The sequence below is a fragment of the Nerophis lumbriciformis genome, linkage group LG24 (genome assembly GCF_033978685.3).
Source record: "Nerophis lumbriciformis linkage group LG24, RoL_Nlum_v2.1, whole genome shotgun sequence".
In the NCBI taxonomy this organism is placed as follows: Eukaryota; Metazoa; Chordata; class Actinopteri; order Syngnathiformes; family Syngnathidae; genus Nerophis; species Nerophis lumbriciformis.
In genome coordinates, this window is record NC_084571.2 from 40,805,178 (window position 1) to 40,823,361 (window position 18,184).

General features: G+C 43.7%; 1 protein-coding gene across 2 annotated transcripts in view; it reads left to right on the forward strand.

The window, feature by feature from the left end:
* Positions 1 to 18,184, forward strand: part of kcnt2b (potassium sodium-activated channel subfamily T member 2b) — a 222,138-nt gene that overhangs the window by 184,743 nt on the left and 19,211 nt on the right. For both annotated transcript variants that reach the window (XM_061982089.1, XM_061982090.1), the window contains exons 21-24: positions 737 to 909; positions 2,851 to 2,922; positions 12,359 to 12,493; positions 12,569 to 12,680. In XM_061982089.1, coding sequence (XP_061838073.1) covers positions 737 to 909; positions 2,851 to 2,922; positions 12,359 to 12,493; positions 12,569 to 12,680 — 492 coding nt within the window. The remainder of the gene's footprint in view (positions 1 to 736; positions 910 to 2,850; positions 2,923 to 12,358; positions 12,494 to 12,568; positions 12,681 to 18,184) is intronic.

Below are 18,184 nucleotides of genomic sequence, written 5' to 3' on the forward strand. Positions count from 1 at the left end.
GTTTACAGTATGATAATTGTGATAGAAATGTGAATTTTAGGCACAGAATATTTTTTACAATTGAACAAGGCAGTAGATTATACAAGCTTGGACAGAAAGTTAATAATGACACCAATTTGTTTTTTAATGGAATTGTTTAGTACTGTTTTACCATTTGTTTACTGTCAAAAGTGTTTATACTTTCAATTAACAAATTGAAGTCTTGTGAAAGGTTGACAGGATAACTGGCATTAACTGTCAAAATAATTTCAAACTATTGAAGTTAGCTTACAGAATAAACATGTCAATCAACCCATATGATTTTTGCTGTAATATTTTTGTTTTGAAAAGTCACTGTGACTGATAGAAAAGTGATGGTTTTAGCAACATTTTAACCTGTCTGAATGCTAATAATCATTTTGCGTCGGGGGGCGAAGCCTGAACCCCCCACCAGGACTTTGTCCTGGACCTACCGGGCTACTAGGTTTTTCTGATTTCAAAAGTTGGCAGGTATGTTTTTCGTATGGGGGTAACAACATTTAACTATGTATATATATTTCCGAATTGGTTCAACCGCAACCCGCCCGCATCTATTTAAAATCTATTTTTACCCGCCCGACCCGCGGTTTATCCGCGGACTCCGCGGTTGTGTCCGCAAACCGCGCATGTCTAGTATGTGCACTTTTGACCAGGACTGTCCATGGCCCGTAAAGCCGATTGTGATTGTCCAAGTCTGGTATTCCTCCTCCTCCACCAGGCTTGTCACCACATCCCGCTGGAGGACGCCCGCTCTTACGGCTTCAAGAACAAGCCGATCATTGTGTCCGCTGAAAGTGCGGGCAACGGCCTTTACAACTTCATCGTGCCTCTGCGGGCTTACTACCGGCCCAGGAAGGAGCTGAACCCCATCGTGCTGCTGCTGGAGAGCATGTGAGACAACACCTTCTTTTTTTATTTGGCAAGTTTGGTAAGCAGAGGAGTGCGTAATGCTGCTCAGAACTGCTGCTGAGGGCGTAACATCGCACTATAAATCTCAGTTAGGGTGGGGAAACGGGTTCCTATTCTCCAGTGGGGGCATAACTGAGCTATTCTGGGCCTCAGAGAAGATGATTTGTGAAATGCTGGACACTTTGAGGCCGTGCAATAAAATGCTGAGTCACTCCAGAGTAGTTATGGCCAAAGACTCAGATTGAAGATTCAAGATGATTTATTGTCGATTCTTAACATGCACAAGACACATAAGAACTGAAAAGTACATTTTGGGCACAGTCCCACTAAGAGCAGACAGGGAGACAAGACGGGACCGCCGACGGATCAGCCATTTTTACGGCGCTCCTTAAAAAAAGGTGGGGGAAAAGGTGATATTGGGAAAGGGGGGAAGAGTAAAAAAATATCAGTCAAAGGGCGCACCAGATTATAAATCACACTGCCGATGAGCGGGTCCAGTCAGGTCTATTTTCATATAGAAGGTGAATCAGATGATAAGGTGCATTAAAGGGCTCATGTTATGATTTTTTTTCTAAATGTAAAAGACTTCCTTGTAGTCTACATACACTATATTGCCAAAAGTATTTGGCCACACATCCAAATGATGAGAATCAGGTGTCGGGACCCAAGGTGGACCGCTCACCTGTGCATCGGTTTGGGACATCTCTGTGCTGCTGACCCTTCTCCGCTCGAGATGGTCTCCTGCTGGCCCCACTATGGACTGGGCTCTCACTATTATGTTAGATCCACTATGGACTGGGCTCTCACTATTATGTTAGATCCACTATGGACTGGACTCTCACACTATTATGTTAGATCCACTATGGACTGGGCTCTCACTATTATGTTAGATCCACTATGGACTGGGCTCTCACACTATTATGTTAGATCCACTATGGACTGGACTCTCTCACTATTATGTTAGATCCACTATGGACTGGACTCTCACACTATTATGTTAGATCCACTATGGACTGGACTCTCACACTATTATGTTAGATCCACTATGGACTGGACTCTCACACTATTATGTTAGATCCACTATGGACTGGACTCACAATATTATGTTAGATCCACTATGGACTGGACTCTCACACTATTATGTTAGATCCACTATGGACTGGACTCTCACACTATTATGTTAGATCCACTATGGACTCTCACACTATTATGTTAGATCCACTATGGACTGGACTCTCACACTATTATGTTAGATCCACTATGGACTGGACTTTCACACTATTATGTTAGATCCACTATGGACTGGACTCTCACACTATTATGTTAGATCAACTATGGACTGGACCCTCACTGTTATGTTAGATCCACTATGGACTGGACCCTCACACTATTATGTTAGATCCACTATGGACTGGACTCTCACTGTTATGTTAGATCCACTATGGACTGGACTCTTACACTATCATGTTAGATCCACTATGGACTGGACTCTCACACTATTATGTTAGATCCACTATGGACTGGACTCTCACTGTTATGTTATATCCACTATGGACTGGACTCTCACACTATTATGTTAGATCCACTATGGACTGGACTCTCACACTATTATGTTAGATCCACTATGGGCTAGACTTTCACAATATTATGTCAGACCCACTCGACGTCCATTGCATCCGGTCTCCCCTGGGGGGGTGTTACCCACATATGCGGTCCTCTCCAAGGTTTCTCATAGTCTTTCACATCGACGTCCCATTGGGGTTGTAAGAGACTTAAGTGCGCCTTATAGTCCGAAAAATACGGTACATAGAAAAAAGTGTTATGTATCTAATCTAATGCAGTATTATTATTATTATTATTATTGAATGTGTTGAATTGAAAGGGTTGGCATGTTTGAAATATGAACTGTTTTGATCCTTGCAGACCCGAGGCAGACTTCCTGGAGGCAATCTGCTGGTTCCCGATGGTTTTCTACACGGTGGGCTCCATGGACAAGTAAGTCAGGTCAAAGTTCCCTGCACATTTCATGTCTCACTGCAGCAAGCCTACAATCATCTAATATGCAGTATATGGCACATGGCCAGGGCCGGCCCGTGGCATAGGCCGTATAGGCAAATGCTAAGGGCGCCGTCCATAAGGGGGCGCCACGCCAGTGACACAAATGTTGGAGAAAGAAAAAAAAAAAAAAAAGTTGGTACTATTATTTCGAAATACAAAAAATAATCCCACGTTAATTAAAATGCAAAGTAAAGCCTATTTAATAGAAATATTATTTGTTACAACATTACGCCTCCTCCCCCTGCATGGTGCGCCCCCTCCCTTCCCGTATCATGACTCTTTTTGGACGTCACCACATCAAAAAATCAACACAAGATGTCAAAACGGCCAAAACTGTCAGGTGCCCAGGGAAGAAAAAAGAGAAAAGAAGAGGAGTAGAAAAATTATGAAATGATTTGTCTGTTACAGAATGTGATAGTAACCTGGCTTTTTAGCATTAAGCTAATGTTACATGATTCGGCAATTGCTAATCAATAAATAGCTAGTTCTGTTTTAACGTCGGGTTAATATTGTGGAGGGGGCTAAATTGTTATGGAAAATAATAATGTAACGTTAGGTAATTACAGTACTCCCCCCTTACATTCCTTTAGGGACATTTGTATTAGATCTTTTAAGCAGGTGTTTTTTGTTTACATTGTTATTGCCTTCTGGTTAGCTAATGTTTGCCCTGCAGGTAATAGTCACTTTTCCACCCCTTTATATATTAGGTATGGTTGTAAGTAAAAAAAAAAAAGGTCAAAGACAAAGCTATTCGGGTTCTTGTGAGTATATACACTTCACTGCCGATGTGGGGGGGCGCCACCTAAAATCTTGCCTAGGGCGCCAGATTGGTTAGGGCCGGGCCTGCACATGGCAGCATTTATATGACAGATAGGGACGCCTGTGAGACAAATAATGGCATGTATATACCAGACAGAGTCAAATAGTGGTACCTCATACGTGGTGGTAAGTGGTTGCACGACATAGACCAGTGGTTCTCACACATTTGTCACAAAGTACCACCTTAGAGAATACTTAACTCTCCAAGTACCACCTTAATGACCAACATTAAAATACTGTAGCGTAGTAGGCCTGCATTTTCATTAAAAACAAGGCAGAGCTTTTAATTAAGTATATTTAAAGTATATTTATGGAGAGAATGCCAAGAGTGTGTGAAAAAGTAATCGGAGCCAAGGGTGGCTATTTTGAAGAAACTAGAGTATAAAACATGTTTTCAGTTATTTCATCATTTTTGTCATGTCTGTGTGATCATGTTTTTGTGTTAGTCATGTTCTGTTTTGTTTTTGGATTTTTTTGTGCACTTTTGTTTTGTCACCATAGCAACCATTAGTTTTCACCTGTCACGTCACGCACCTGTTTCACGTTTTGAGTCACGCACCTGCTTTCACTGATCATGTCTAGAGTATTTAAGTTCATTCTTTTCAGTTTGTCGTTCTGACGACATCCCCGCATTTATACTCTCCACACACTTATGACCCTGGCTGCGCTTTTTCATGCCGTTTTTGTCCATGCCAAGTAAGTTTTGTTTATTATTGCCACAGTTAGTGTTTTTTGTTGTTCATAGTTTTTGGCTGCGCTTTGTCACCGATTCTGTTCATAACTTTTATGGACAGAATTTCTAGGCGCAGTCAAGGCGTTGAGGGGATCTGGTTTGGTGGCTGCAGGATTAGGTCTTTGCTTTTTGCAGATGATGTGGTCCTGATGGCTTCATCTGGCCAGGATCTTCAGCTCTCACTGGATCGGTTCGCAGCCGAGTGTGAAGCGACTGGGATGAGAATCAGCACCTCCAAGTCCGAGTCCATGGTTCTCGCCCGGAAAAGGGTGGAGTGCCATCTCCGGGTTGGGGAGGAGATCTTGCCCCAAGTGGAGGAGTTCAAGTACCTCGGAGTCTTGTTCACGAGTGAGGGAAGAGTGGATCGTGAGATCGACAGGCGGATCGGTGCGGCGTCTTCAGTAATGCGGACGCTGTATCGATCCGTTGTGGTGAAGAAGGAGCTGAGCCGGAAGGCAAAGCTCTCAATTTACCGGTCGATCTACGTTCCCATCCTCACCTATGGTCATGAGCTTTGGGTTATGACCGAAAGGACAAGATCACGGGTACAAGCGGCCGAAATGAGTTTCCTCCGCCGGGTGGCGGGGCTCTCCCTTAGAGATAGGGTGAGAAGCTCTGCCATCCGGGAGGAGCTCAAAGTAAAGCCGCTGCTCCTCCACATGGAGAGGAGCCAGATGAGGTGGTTCGGGCATCTGGTCAGGATGCCACCCGAACGCCTCCCTAGGGAGGTGTTTAGGGCACGTCCCACCGGTAGGAGGCCGCGGGGAAGACCCAGGACACGTTGGGAAGACTATGTCTCCCGGCTGGCCTGGGAACGCCTCGGGGTCCCACAGGAAGAGCTGGACGAAGTGGCTGGGGAGAGGGAAGTCTGGGCTTCCCTGCTTAAGCTGCTGCCCCCGCGACCCGACCTCGGATAAGCGGAAGAAGATGGATGGATGGATGGATTGTTATTGCCTTCTGGTTAGCTAATGTTTGCCCTGCAGGTAATAGTCACTTTTCCACCCCTTTATATATTAGGTATGGTTGTAAGTAAAAAAAAAAAGGTCAAAGACAAAGCTATTCGGGTTCTTGTGAGTATATACACTTCCCTGCCGATGTGGGGGGGCGCCACCTAAAATCTTGCCTAGGGCGCCAGATTGGTTAGGGCCGGGCCTGCACATGGCAGCATTTATATGACAGATAGGGACGCCTGTGAGACAAATAATGGCATGTATATACCAGACAGAGTCAAATAGTGGTACCTCATACGTGGTGGTAAGTGGTTGCACGACATAGACCAGTGGTTCTCACACATTTTTCACAAAGTACCACCTTAGAGAATACTTAACTCTCCAAGTAGCACCTTAATGACCAACATTAAAATACTGTAGCGTAGTAGGCCTACATTTTCATTAAAAACAAGGCAGAGCTTTTAATGAAGTATATTTAAAGTATATTTATGGAGAGAATGCCAAGAGTGTGTGAAAAAGTAATCGGAGCCAAGGGTGGCTATTTTGAAGAAACTAGAATATAAAACATGTTTTCAGTTATTTCATCATTTTTGTGTTAAGTACATAACTCCACATGTGTTCATTCATAGTTTTGATGTGACAATCTACAATGTAAATAGTCATGAAAATAAAGAAAACGCATTGAATGAGGAGAAGGTGTGTCCTAACTTTTGGCCTGTACTGCATGTGTGCAGCTAAATCAGGAGTTTTCGTAACCTGATTTGAAATTGTTCTATTATCGTTTCTGTGCAAAATGATATATGGTGATATATATCGCAAGAGGCTGCAATATATACAGTGGTGGTCAAAAGAGTACATAGACTTGTAAAGAACATCATGTCATGGCTGTCTTGACTTTACAATAATTTCTATTTTTTTGTGATGTAGTGATTGGAGCACATAATTGTTGGTCACAAATAACATTCATGAAGTTTGCTTCTTTTATGAATTTATTATGGCTCTACTGAAAATGTGAGGGTCAAAAGTATACATACTAGAGATGCGCGGTTTGCGGACACAACCGCGGAGTCCGCGGATTATCCGCGGGTCGGGCGGTTGAAATAAAAAAAAATTAGATTTTATCCGCGGGTCGGGTCGGGCGGTTGAAATTAAAAAAAAATTAGATTTTAAATAGATTCAGGCGGGTGGCAGTTAAACCAATTGGGAAATATATATACATAGTTAAATGTTGTTACCCACATACGAAAAACGAGCAGGCACCTGCAGCATATGCCACAACAGAAGAAGAAAAAAAAAAGAGATGGCAACGCCGGCAGCAAACGTGGTACGCGACAAACTAAAAAAGGGAATACTAAAGACCAGGGGAAAAAAAGGCCAGAAAAGTTCAGCGTGGACTCGTTTTTATGAGGTTGTAAATCAGGATGATAGTAATGCTGGCTACGTGATTTGCAAGAGCTGCGACGCTGTTTATGTCTACGACAGTCACAAAACCGGGACATCTAACATGGTGCATCACATTTGTGCAAAACCCCGAACCTCCACAAACACCCTGAGCATGAGCAGCTTCGTCCGCCGTGATCCCAGAAGAGTGTCACAGGATGTTAAAACAAGATAGAACGCAGCTGCCTGCAGCAGTTTGAGTGGCGCGAGCGCGGCTCCCAGATGATTGCGCACTGGTGTGCGTCTGGGCCGTGACAGTGTGGCACGCATTGAATGTCTCTGCTGCATTGGATCAGTCTCCTTTCTTTAACAGGCAAAAGCTTCATAACCTCACTAATGCCTTGCATCGTCTATATTAGATATATAACAACGGGCGGGTGCGGTATTGATTAAATGTTAGTTCGGGTGGATGCGGATGGTTGACGACTTTTGTGATGCGGTTGCGGATGAAATAATTGCCTATCCGCGCATCTCTACTACATACAGCAATGTTAATATTTGCTTACATGTCCCTTGTGTCAGAGTTTGTAGGACACGAACCCCAAGATGCAGAGAAGGCGGAAGGCGTTATACGGGAAAACATGATTTAATGTTCATAAAATAAAGGAAAAAACACAAACCAGGAACTAGGAATGGACAAACTGGAAACAGTGAACAGGGATCCAGCAAACAGGGACTAGGAACAAAAAGACAGTAAGCTACAAACAGTTACAAAATATAGCTTACCGCATACAGCTACCCTGATAGACACGACAGGTCGGAACAACAATGATCCAGCAATGACTGGAGGAGAAGGCAGGTTTAAATAGTAGCTGGCTGATTGACACCAGGTGTGGCCAGGTGCCAATCAGCCACAGCTGAGGGGAAGCAGCACTCAGGAAATGAAGACAAAATAAAAGCGCTGACAGGAAACTAAGACAAACACAGAGAAAAAACTAACACAGTCAAACTGTCAGGGACAAGCCTGACACCTTGGCAAGTTTACCTGCAATAAGGCGATTTTGGTAGCCATCCACAAGCTTCTGCTTGAATTTTTGACCACTCCTCTTGACAAAATTGGTGCAGTTCAGCTAAATGTGTTGCTTTTTCTGACATGGACTTGTTTCTTCAGCATTGTCCACACGTTTAAGTCAGGACTGTTATGGGTTGGAGGAGGGAGTTGTGACGGCACAGTTCCACAAGGGGGCAATATTGCTCTATGTATTTATTATATATTGTGGAGCGTTTACGCCAGTCGTCCGACATCTTGGACTCAACAGTCAGTAACTTTCGCAATAAAAGTTGTCCACATTGTCCACACGTTTAAGTCAGGGTTTTGGGAAGGCCATTCTAAATGACATCACATGGACAAAAGATAAGACCTTCTGGAGGAAAGTTCTGTGGTCGGACGAAACAAAAATGGAGCTGTTTGGCCACAATACCCAGCAATATGTTTGGAGGAGAAACGGTGAGGCCTTTAATCCCAGGAATACCATCCCTACCGTCAAGCATGGTGGTGGTAGTGTTATGCTCTGGGCCTGTTTTGCTGCCAATGGAACTGCTGCTTTAATTTGGACAATGAAAAGGGAGGATTAATCAGGCTAGAATGAAGGTTTTAGAATGGCCTTCCCAAAGTCCTAAATTAAATGTGTGGACAATGCTGAAGAAACAAGTCCATGTCAGAAAACCAACAAATTTAGCTAAACTGCACCAATTTTGTCAAGAAGAGTGGTCAAAAATTCAAGCAGAAGCTCACGAGAAGCGCCTTATTGCACTGAAACTTGCCAAGGGACATTGACCTTCATTCTAGCCTGATTTAGCCATTCCTTTACCACTTTTGAGGTGTGTTTGGGGTCATTGTCCTGTTGGAACACCCAACTGCGCCCAAGACCCAACCTCCGGGCTGATGATTTTAGCTTGTCCTGAACAATTTGGAGCTAATCCTCCTTTTTCATTGTCCCATTTACTCTCTGTAAAGCAGCAGTTCCATTGGCAGCAAAACAGGCCCAGAGCATAATACTACCACCACCATGCTTGACGGTAGGCATGGTGTTCCTGGGATTAAAGGCCTCACCTTTTCTCCTCCAAACATATTGCTGGAAATTGTGGCTAAACAGCTCAATTTTTGTTTTGGTCTTCCCAAAGTCCTGTTTTAGAATGGCCTCCCCCTTGTGGAACTGTGCCGTCACAACTCCCTCCCCCAACCCATAACAGTCCTGACTTAAACGTGTGGACAATGCTGAAGAAACAAGTCCATGTCAGAAAACCAACAAATTTAGCTAAACTGCACCAATTTTGTCAAGAAGAGTGGTCAAAAGTTCAAGCAGAAGCTCACGAGAAGCTTGTGGATGGCTACCAAACGCGCCTTATTGCAGTGAAACTTGCCAAAGGACATTGACCTTCATTCTAGCCTGATTTAGCCATTCCTTTACCACTTTTGAGGTGTGTTTGGGGTCATTGTCCTGTTGGAACACCCAACTGCGCCCAAGACCCAACCTCCGGGCTGATGATTTTAGCTTGTCCTGAATAATTTGGAGCTAATCCTCCTTTTTCATTGTCCCGTTTACTCTCTGTAAAGCAGCAGTTCCATTGGCAGCAAAACAGGCCCAGAGCATAATACTACCACCACCATGCTTGACGGTAGGCATGGTGTTCCTGGGATTAAAGGCCTCACCTTTTCTCCTCCAAACATATTGCTGGAAATTGTGGCTAAACAGCTCAATTTTTGTTTTGGTCTTCCCAAAGTCCTGTTTTAGAATGGCCTCCCCCTTGTGGAACTGTGCCGTCACAACTCCCTCCCCCAACCCGTAACAGTCCTGACTTAAACGTGTGGACAATGCTGAAGAAACAAGTCCATGTCAGAAAACCAACTAATTTGTACCAATTTTGTCAAGAGGAGTGGTCAAGTGGTCAAGCAGAAGCTTGTGGATGGCTACCAAAAGCGCCTTATTGCAGTGAAACTTGCCAAGGGACATGTAAGCAAATATTAACATTGCTGTATGTATACTTTTCACCCTCACATTTTCATAATAAATTCATAAAAGAAGCAAACTTCATGAATGTTTTTGTGGACAACAAGTATGTGCTCCAATCACTACACTCTTAGAAATAAGGGTTCTAAAAGGGTTCTTCTACAAGGGCTGAGGTTCTAACTGGAACCATTTGCTTCTGAAAAACCCTTTCCCGAAGAAAGGGTTTTTCAAGGGTTCTTGGTAACGCTAATGGTTCCAGTAAGAACCATTTTGATCCAGAGAACCCTTTAAAACCCCTTTTCTGAATAATTGCTTTTAAAAGGGTTCTCACTAACACTAAGGGTTCCAGTAAGAACTATTTTGATCCAGAGAACCGTTTTTGGAAGAAAGAGTTCTTCAGGGATTGTTGAAAGCATGGGTAAGATCCTGTGTCACCAGGGACATACTTCCTGATAACATTTGCCAATAATGGTGCCTATCTTTAAATAAATGTTTTTCTCATTAAAATGTTTTGAATGTTTGTTCAATGTCAACATGATAAATGACCACAATATAATATGAACTAAACTGATCTGTAGAATACAATATGGTTCTTTATAGAACCCTCAGAAGACAAGACGGTTATCGGTGAAAACCTTTGAAAAGGGATGTTTTTAGAACCCCCTGTGTCAGGTCTAGATGAAACCCTTGAAACATGAAAGAGTTCTTTGTGGAACTCCCTGTGTGAGTTCTAGATGAAACCCTTGAAACATGAAAGGGTTCTTAGTGGAACTCCCTGCATGGGTTCTAGATGAAACCCTTGACAAACGAAAGAGTTCTTAGTGGAACTCCCTGTGTGGGTTCTAGATGAAACCCTTGAAATACGAAAGGGTTCTTAGTGGAACTCCATGCGTGGGTTCTAGATGAAAGTCTTGACATACAAAAGGGTTCTTAGTGGAACTCCCTGTGTGGGTTCTAGATGAAACCCTTGAAATATGAAAGGGTTCTTAGTGGAACTCCCTGCGTGGGTTCTAGATGAAAGTCTTGAAATACAAAAGGGTTCTTAGTGGAACTCCCTGTGTGGGTTCTAGATGAAACCCTTGAAATATGAAAGGGTTCTTAGTGGAACTCCCTGCGTGGGTTCTAGATGAAAGTCTTGAAATACAAAAGGGTTCTTAGTGGAACTCCCTGTGTGGGTTCTAGATGAAACCCTTGAAATACGAAAGGGTTCTTAGTGGAACTCCCTGCGTGGGTTCTAGATGAAAGTCTTGAAATACAAAAGGGTTCTTAGTGGAACTCCCTGTGTGGGTTCTAGATGAAACCCTTGAAATATGAAAGGGTTCTTAGTGGAACTCCCTGCATGGGTTCTAGATGAAACCCTTGACAAACGAAAGGGTTCTTAGTGGAACTCCCTGTGTGGGTTCTAGATGAAACCCTTGAAATACGAAAGGGTTCTTAGTGGAACTCCCTGCGTGGGTTCTAGATGAAACCCTTGAAACATGAAAGGGTTCTTAGTGGAACTCCCTGCACGGGTTCTAGATGAAACCCTTGACAAACGAAAGGGTTCTTAGTGGAACTCCCTGTGTGGGTTCTAGATGAAACCTTTGAAATACGAAAGGGTTCTTAGTGGAACTCCCTGCATGGGTTCTAGATGAAACCCTTGACAAACGAAAGGGTTCTTAGTGGAACTCCCTGTGTGGATTGTAGATGAAACCCTTGAAATACGAAAGGGTTCTTAGTGGAACTCCCTGCGTGGGTTCTAGATGAAAGTCTTGAAATACAAAAGGGTTCTTAGTGGAACTCCCTGTGTGGGTTCTAGATGAAACCCTTGAAATACGAAAGGGTTCTTAGTGGAACTCCCTGTGTGGGTTCTAGATGAAACCCTTGAAACATGAAAGGGTTCTTAGTGGAACTCCCTGCGTGGGTTCTCTGTAGAACCTCTCATGGGGGGTTCTGGGTGGAACCTTACACACACAGTTCTAGGTAGCACCCTCCAAAAGGGTTCCAGGTGGAACCTTTATAAAAAGGTTCTACCTGGAGCCAAAAAGGGTTCTCCTATGAGGACGAGCCGAAGAACCTTATATGGTTCTACTTAGCACTTTTATTTCTAAGAGTGTACATCACAAAAAAATAAGAGTTGTAGAAATGATTGACAGCCATGACATGATGTTCTTTACAAGTCTATGTACACATTTGACCAGGACTGTGAGATAGGCTCCAGCACGCCCCCGCGACCCCGAAAGGGACAAGTGGTAGAAAATGGATGGAATGGCATCTATGTGACAAATAATGACTCATAGAGGCACCTTTGTGGTTGAAAGTGTCCAATACTTGCTCCAATGTGAATGTCTTTTGTGCCAAATGGTGTCATTAAGTGGCAGGAAGTGTCTCCGCTAGGTGAGTAAGATATGAAGACCACACACGATGATTCTGACCCTCATCTTCATCTTCATCACTTGACCTGATGTGCCCTCTGACACTGACCTCTGCACTCCCTGTAGTCTGGACAGTTTGCTGCGGTGTGGCGTGACCTTCGCCGACACCATGGTGGTGGTTGACAAGGAGAGCTCCATGATCGCGGAGGAGGACTACATGGCCGATGCAAAGACCATCGTCAACGTCCAGACCCTTTTCAGGTCTGCCTCGGCCAAAAAAGTCTCAAAGTCTATGATTGTTTTCCTGACCTTTTGTGGTGTGTGTGCGCATTGCAGATTGTTTCCAGCTCTGAGTATTATCACTGAGCTCACACATCCTGCCAACATGCGCTTCATGCAGTTCAAAGTCAAAGACCACTACTCTCAAGCTCTGTCCAAGCTGGAAAAGGTAAACGTGACCTCGGTTCACCTGCATACAGTGGAGTACAGTGTACATAGACTTGTAAAGAACATCATGTCATGGCTGTCTTGACTTTACAATCATTTCTATTTTTTTGTGATGTAGTGATTGGAGCACATACTTGTTGCTCACAAAAAACATTCATGAAGTTTGCTTCTTTTATGAATTTATTATGGCTCTACTGAAAATGCCATCCATCCATCCATCTTCTTCCGCTTATCCGAGGTCGGGTCGCGGGGGCAGCAGCCTAAGCAGGGAAGCCCAGACTTCCCTCTCCCCAGCCACTTCGTCCAGCTCTTCCTGTGGGACCCCGAGGCGTTCCCAGGCCAGCCGGGAGACATAGTCTTCCCAACGTGTCCTGGGTCTTCCCCGCGGCCTCCTACCGGTCGGACGCGCCCTAAACACCTCCCTAGGGAGGCGATCGAGTGGCATCCTGACCAGATGCCCGAACCACCTCATCTGGCTCCTCTTGATGTGGAGGAGCAGCGGCTTTACTTTGAGCTCCCCCCGGATGACAGAGCTTCTCACCCTATCTCTAAGGGAGAGCCCCGCCACCCGGCGGAGGAAACTCATTTCGGCCGCTTGTACCCGTGATCTTGCCCTTTCAGTCAAAACCCAAAGCTCATGACCATAGGTGAGGATGGGAACGTAGATCGACCGGTAAATTGAGAGCTTTGCCTTCCGGCTCAGCTCCTTCTTCACCACAACGGATCGATACAGCGTCCGCATTACTGAAGACGCCGCACCGATCCGCCTGTCGATCTCACGATCCACTCTTCCCTCACTCGTGAACAAGACTCCGAGGTACTTGAACTCCTCCACTTGGGGCAAGATCTCCTCCCCAACCCGGAGATGGCACTCCACCCTTTTCCGGGCGAGAACCATGGACTCGGACTTGGAGGTGCTGATTCTCATCCCAGTCGCTTCACACTCGGCTGCGAACCGATCCAGTGAGAGCTGAAGATCCTGGCCAGATGAAGCCATCAGGACCACATCATCTGCAAAAAGCAGAGACCTAATCCTGCAACCACCAAACCAGATCCCCTCAACGCCTTGACTGCGCCTAGAAATTCTGTCCATAAAAGTTATGAACAGTAGTGCCTGGGGAGCCTGTGGTGGACTCTCCTATTTCTGGGGCTGAGGTTGCTGAGGTAGTTAAAAAGCTCGTTGGTGGCAAGGCCCCGGGGGTAGATGAGATCCGCCCGGAGTTCCTTAAGGCTCTGGATGCTGTGGGGCTGTCTTGGTTGACAAGACTCTGCAGCATCGCGTGGACATCGGGGGCGGTGCCTCTAGATTGGCAGACCGGGGTGGTGGTTCCTCTCTTTAAGAAGGGGAACCGGAGGGTGTGTTCTAACTATCGTGGGATCACACTCCTCAGCCTTCCTGGTAAGGTCTATTCAAGGGTACTGGAGAGGAGGCTACGCCGGATAGTCGAACCTCGGATTCAGGAGGAACAGTGTGGTTTTCGTCCTGGTCGTGGAACTGTGGACCAGCTCTATACTCTCGGCAGGGTCCTTGAGGGTGCATGGGAGTTTGCCCAACCAGTCTACATGTGTTTTGTGGATTTGGAGAAGGCATTCGACCGTGTCCCTCGGGAAGTCCTGTGGGGAGTGCTCAGAGAGTATGGGGTATCGGACTGTCTGATTGTGGCAGTCCGCTCCCTGTATGATCAGTGTCAGAGCTCGGTCCGCATTGCCGGCAGTAAGTCGGACACGTTTCCAGTGAGGGTTGGACTCCGCCAAGGCTGCCCTTTGTCACCGATTCTGTTCATAACTTTTGAAAATGTGAGGGTCAAAAGTATACATACAGCAATGTTAATATTTGCTTACATGTCCCTTGGCAAGTTGACCTGCAATAAGGCGCTTTTGGTAGCCATCCACAAGCTTCTGCTTGACCACTTGACCACTCCTCTTGACAAAATTGGTGCAAATGTGTTGGTTTTCTGACATGGACTTGTTTCTTCAGCATTGTCCACACGTTTAAGTCAGGACTGTTATGGGTTGGAGGAGGGAGTTGTGACGGCACAGTTCCACAAGGGGGCAATATTGCTGTATGTATTTATTATATATTGTGGCGTGTTTACGCCAGTCGTCCGCCATCTTGGACTGAACAGTCAGTAACTTTCACAATAAAAGTCGTTGGGGAAACGTAAAATAGATTTCAAGTGTAGAGTTTTTAAACATCAGTGGACATATGACTTTTTTTTTTCTTCAGCATTGTCCACACATTTAAGTCAGGACTTTGGGAAGGCCATTCTAAAACCTTCGTTCTAGCCTGATTTAGCCATTCCTTTACCACTTTTGAGGTGTGTTTGGGGTCATTGTCCTGTTGGAACACCCAACTGCGCCCAAGACCCAACCTCCGAATTTGGAGCTAATCTTCCTTTTTCATTGTCCTATTTAAATCACCAGTTCCATTGGCAGCAAAACAGGCCCCAGAGCATAATACTACCACCACCATGCTTGATGGTAGGTATGGTGTTCCTGGGATTAAAGGTCTCACCTTTTCTCCTCCAAACATATTGCTGGGTATTGTGGCCAAACAGCTCCATTTTTGTTTCATCTGACCACAGAACTTTCCTCCAGAAGGTCTTATCTTTGTCCATGTGATCTGCAGCAAACTTTAGACGAGCCTTAAGGTGTGGCTTCTGGAGCAAGGGCTTCCTTCTTGCTTCTTGCATGTTAGTCTCTCAGTCCATGGCCATGCAAAACAGGCTTGACTGTGGACACTGACACCTGTGTTCCAGCAGCTTCCAATTCATTGCAGACCTGCTTTTTGGTGGTTCTCGCTTGACTCTTGATCATCCTGACCAATTTTCTCTCAGCAGTAGTTAAAAGCTTGCGTTTTTTTCCTGATCATGGCAGTGACAAAACTGTGCCATGCACTTTATACTTACGAACAATTTTTCTGCACAGTTGCTCTTGGGACCTTAAGCTGCTTTGAAATGGCTCCAAGTGACTTCAATGATTAGTTTTTTCTGATCTGTGCTGAGTTCCTTTGACTTTCCCATTGTGGCGTTTGTAAGCGAGTCTAATGACTGCATCACATGAGCCCTACTTAAATGTGCTCGGAGAAGTCAACAGGTGTCGTCAATCATAATCACTCACATGAAGTTAAGAGTAGGGATGATGTTTGTTAAGAAATTATCGATTTCGATGCCATTATCGAATCCTCTTATCGAACCGATTCCTTATCGATTCTCTTATCGAATCCAGATAGGTTGTTGTATATGGAAAAAAAACTCAATACCTGAAATAGGATAACGTTAACATTACTTAATTCACATCTTGCAAGCACTAGTTTATTAGACAGACCTGCAAACTCTGGAGTGGTGTAGGCTACAAGATACCGTTAATGTTATCAGACACATACAAAAAGGCTAACGTTAACGTTAGGCACTGACTATGCTTAGGTAACGTTAGTCTAGCTAACATTACTGCAGTCCTCGTTGACATAGGAGGTAACCTTATTTTAGCCTAAAGGCTACAAATGAGCAGATATGGAAATGAATCGGCAACAGTTGACGTTAGTTACTCACCGGCACTATCACTGGGACTGCAGGTTGAAGCAGAGGAAGAAGGGCGTGTTTCGTCATCTCTGTCGCTGCTTCTCCACGACACCTTTCTCTAACCTTCAGGTTATGTACGGCCTGAACATGTTTCATCGTGTTTGTTGTACTGCTCCCCTTACGGGAAAGCGAAGCCTGGCAATAATTGCAAATAGCAGTTTCCTCCTCGAATTTCTTAGTAAAGTGAAGCCACGTCTTGGAGCGTTTTTTCCGGTCCATTGTTGTTGCTGCTTTCTGTATCTGCCGCCGAATGACTGAGCTACGTCATTTCCTGTGATGTGCCACAGGGCATTTCCTGTGACTCGGGATTCGAATAAAGAACCAAATCTTTTTCTTTACTTTAGTGGCTTCGATAACAGGAACCGTTTCTCAAAAAGGGATTCGAATCCATGGAATCGGTTCTTTTCTTATCGAACAATCGGGAGAACCAGTTTCGAACATCATTCCGAGTTAAGAGCCATGAAGCTCATTTGATTTGATTGTAACTTTTCTACATCACCAAAATTGATCATGTATGTTGCTGTATGTATACTTTTGACCCTCACATTTTCAGTAGAGCCATAATAAATTCATAAAAGAAGCAAACTTCATGAATGTTTTTTGTGACCAACAAGTATGTGCTCCAATCACTACATCACAACAAAATAAGAGTTGTACACAGCAAAAAGTCAGTGTTCAAAAACAAGAAAAAAAAATACAAAAATGAGGGGTATTTTATTTGAACTAAGCAAAATTATCTGCCAATAGAACAAGAAAATTTGGCTTGTCAAGACTTTCCAAAACATGTCAAATTAGCTAACTTCAATGAACCCAAAAATAGCTTTAAAAAAGTATATTCTCACTAATAACAAGTGCACTTTTCTTGGTAGAAAAAAAAGACACCTTTTTGCTCAATATGTTGAAAAATATTCTTAAATGAAGTAAATGCTAGTGCCATTAATGATATGCGCTCAGCATTACATTTCTTGAAACCAGCAAACTTATACTAAAAACTAGTTTATTGTTGTTAATGGAAAGGCAACAAGGCAAGCGCTTGTTACTCTCGGGGTCTCCTAGCCACTCAGGCAAATCATATTGTCTAAAAATGCATTTTTCCATGGATAACATGACATCATCGCGCCAAGTGTGTGCTCTTTCAGTCAATTAATTGTAATTTTGAAGAATTCATCTGAATGTGCATGAACTATTTCTGTTCAAAATTGTTTGAAATGTTAAATGTTTAAATATTAACTGTCAGTTTACTGTACTGTGCCAACTGTACTACTATATGAGTACCTATTTTCTATTGTTTCATTGAAAATAAAACAGCAAAGTCTATTTGGCTGTCATCTGTTTTAATTATGAGACACAATTGTGTCAAAGTCATGATTTTTTTTTTTCATGCTTGAAATAAGAAATGATGACTTTAAAAAAGTAGTTTTATACTTGTGAGTGTTGATGACACAGCTTTGCAACACTTGATATTCTAGTTTCAAGCATGTTTTACTCAATATACAGGTAACAGCCAGTAAATTAGAATATATTGAAAAACTTGATTTATTTCAGTAATTGCATTCAAAAGGTGTAACTTGTACATTATATTTATTCATTGCACACAGACTGATGCATTCAAATGTTTATTTCATTTAATTTTGATGATTTGAAGTGGCAACAAATGAAAATCCAAAATTCCGTGTGTCACAAAATTAGAATATTACTTAAGGCTAATACAAAAAAGGGATTTTTAGAAATGTTGGCCAACTGAAAAGTATGAAAATGAAAAATATGAGCATGTACAATACTCAATACTTGGTTGGAGCTCCTTTTGCCTCAATTACTGCGTTAATGCGGCGTGGCATGGAGTCGATGAGTTTCTGGCACTGCTCAGGTGTTATGAGAGCCCAGGTTGCTCTGATAGTGGCCTTCAACTCTTCTGCGTTTTTGG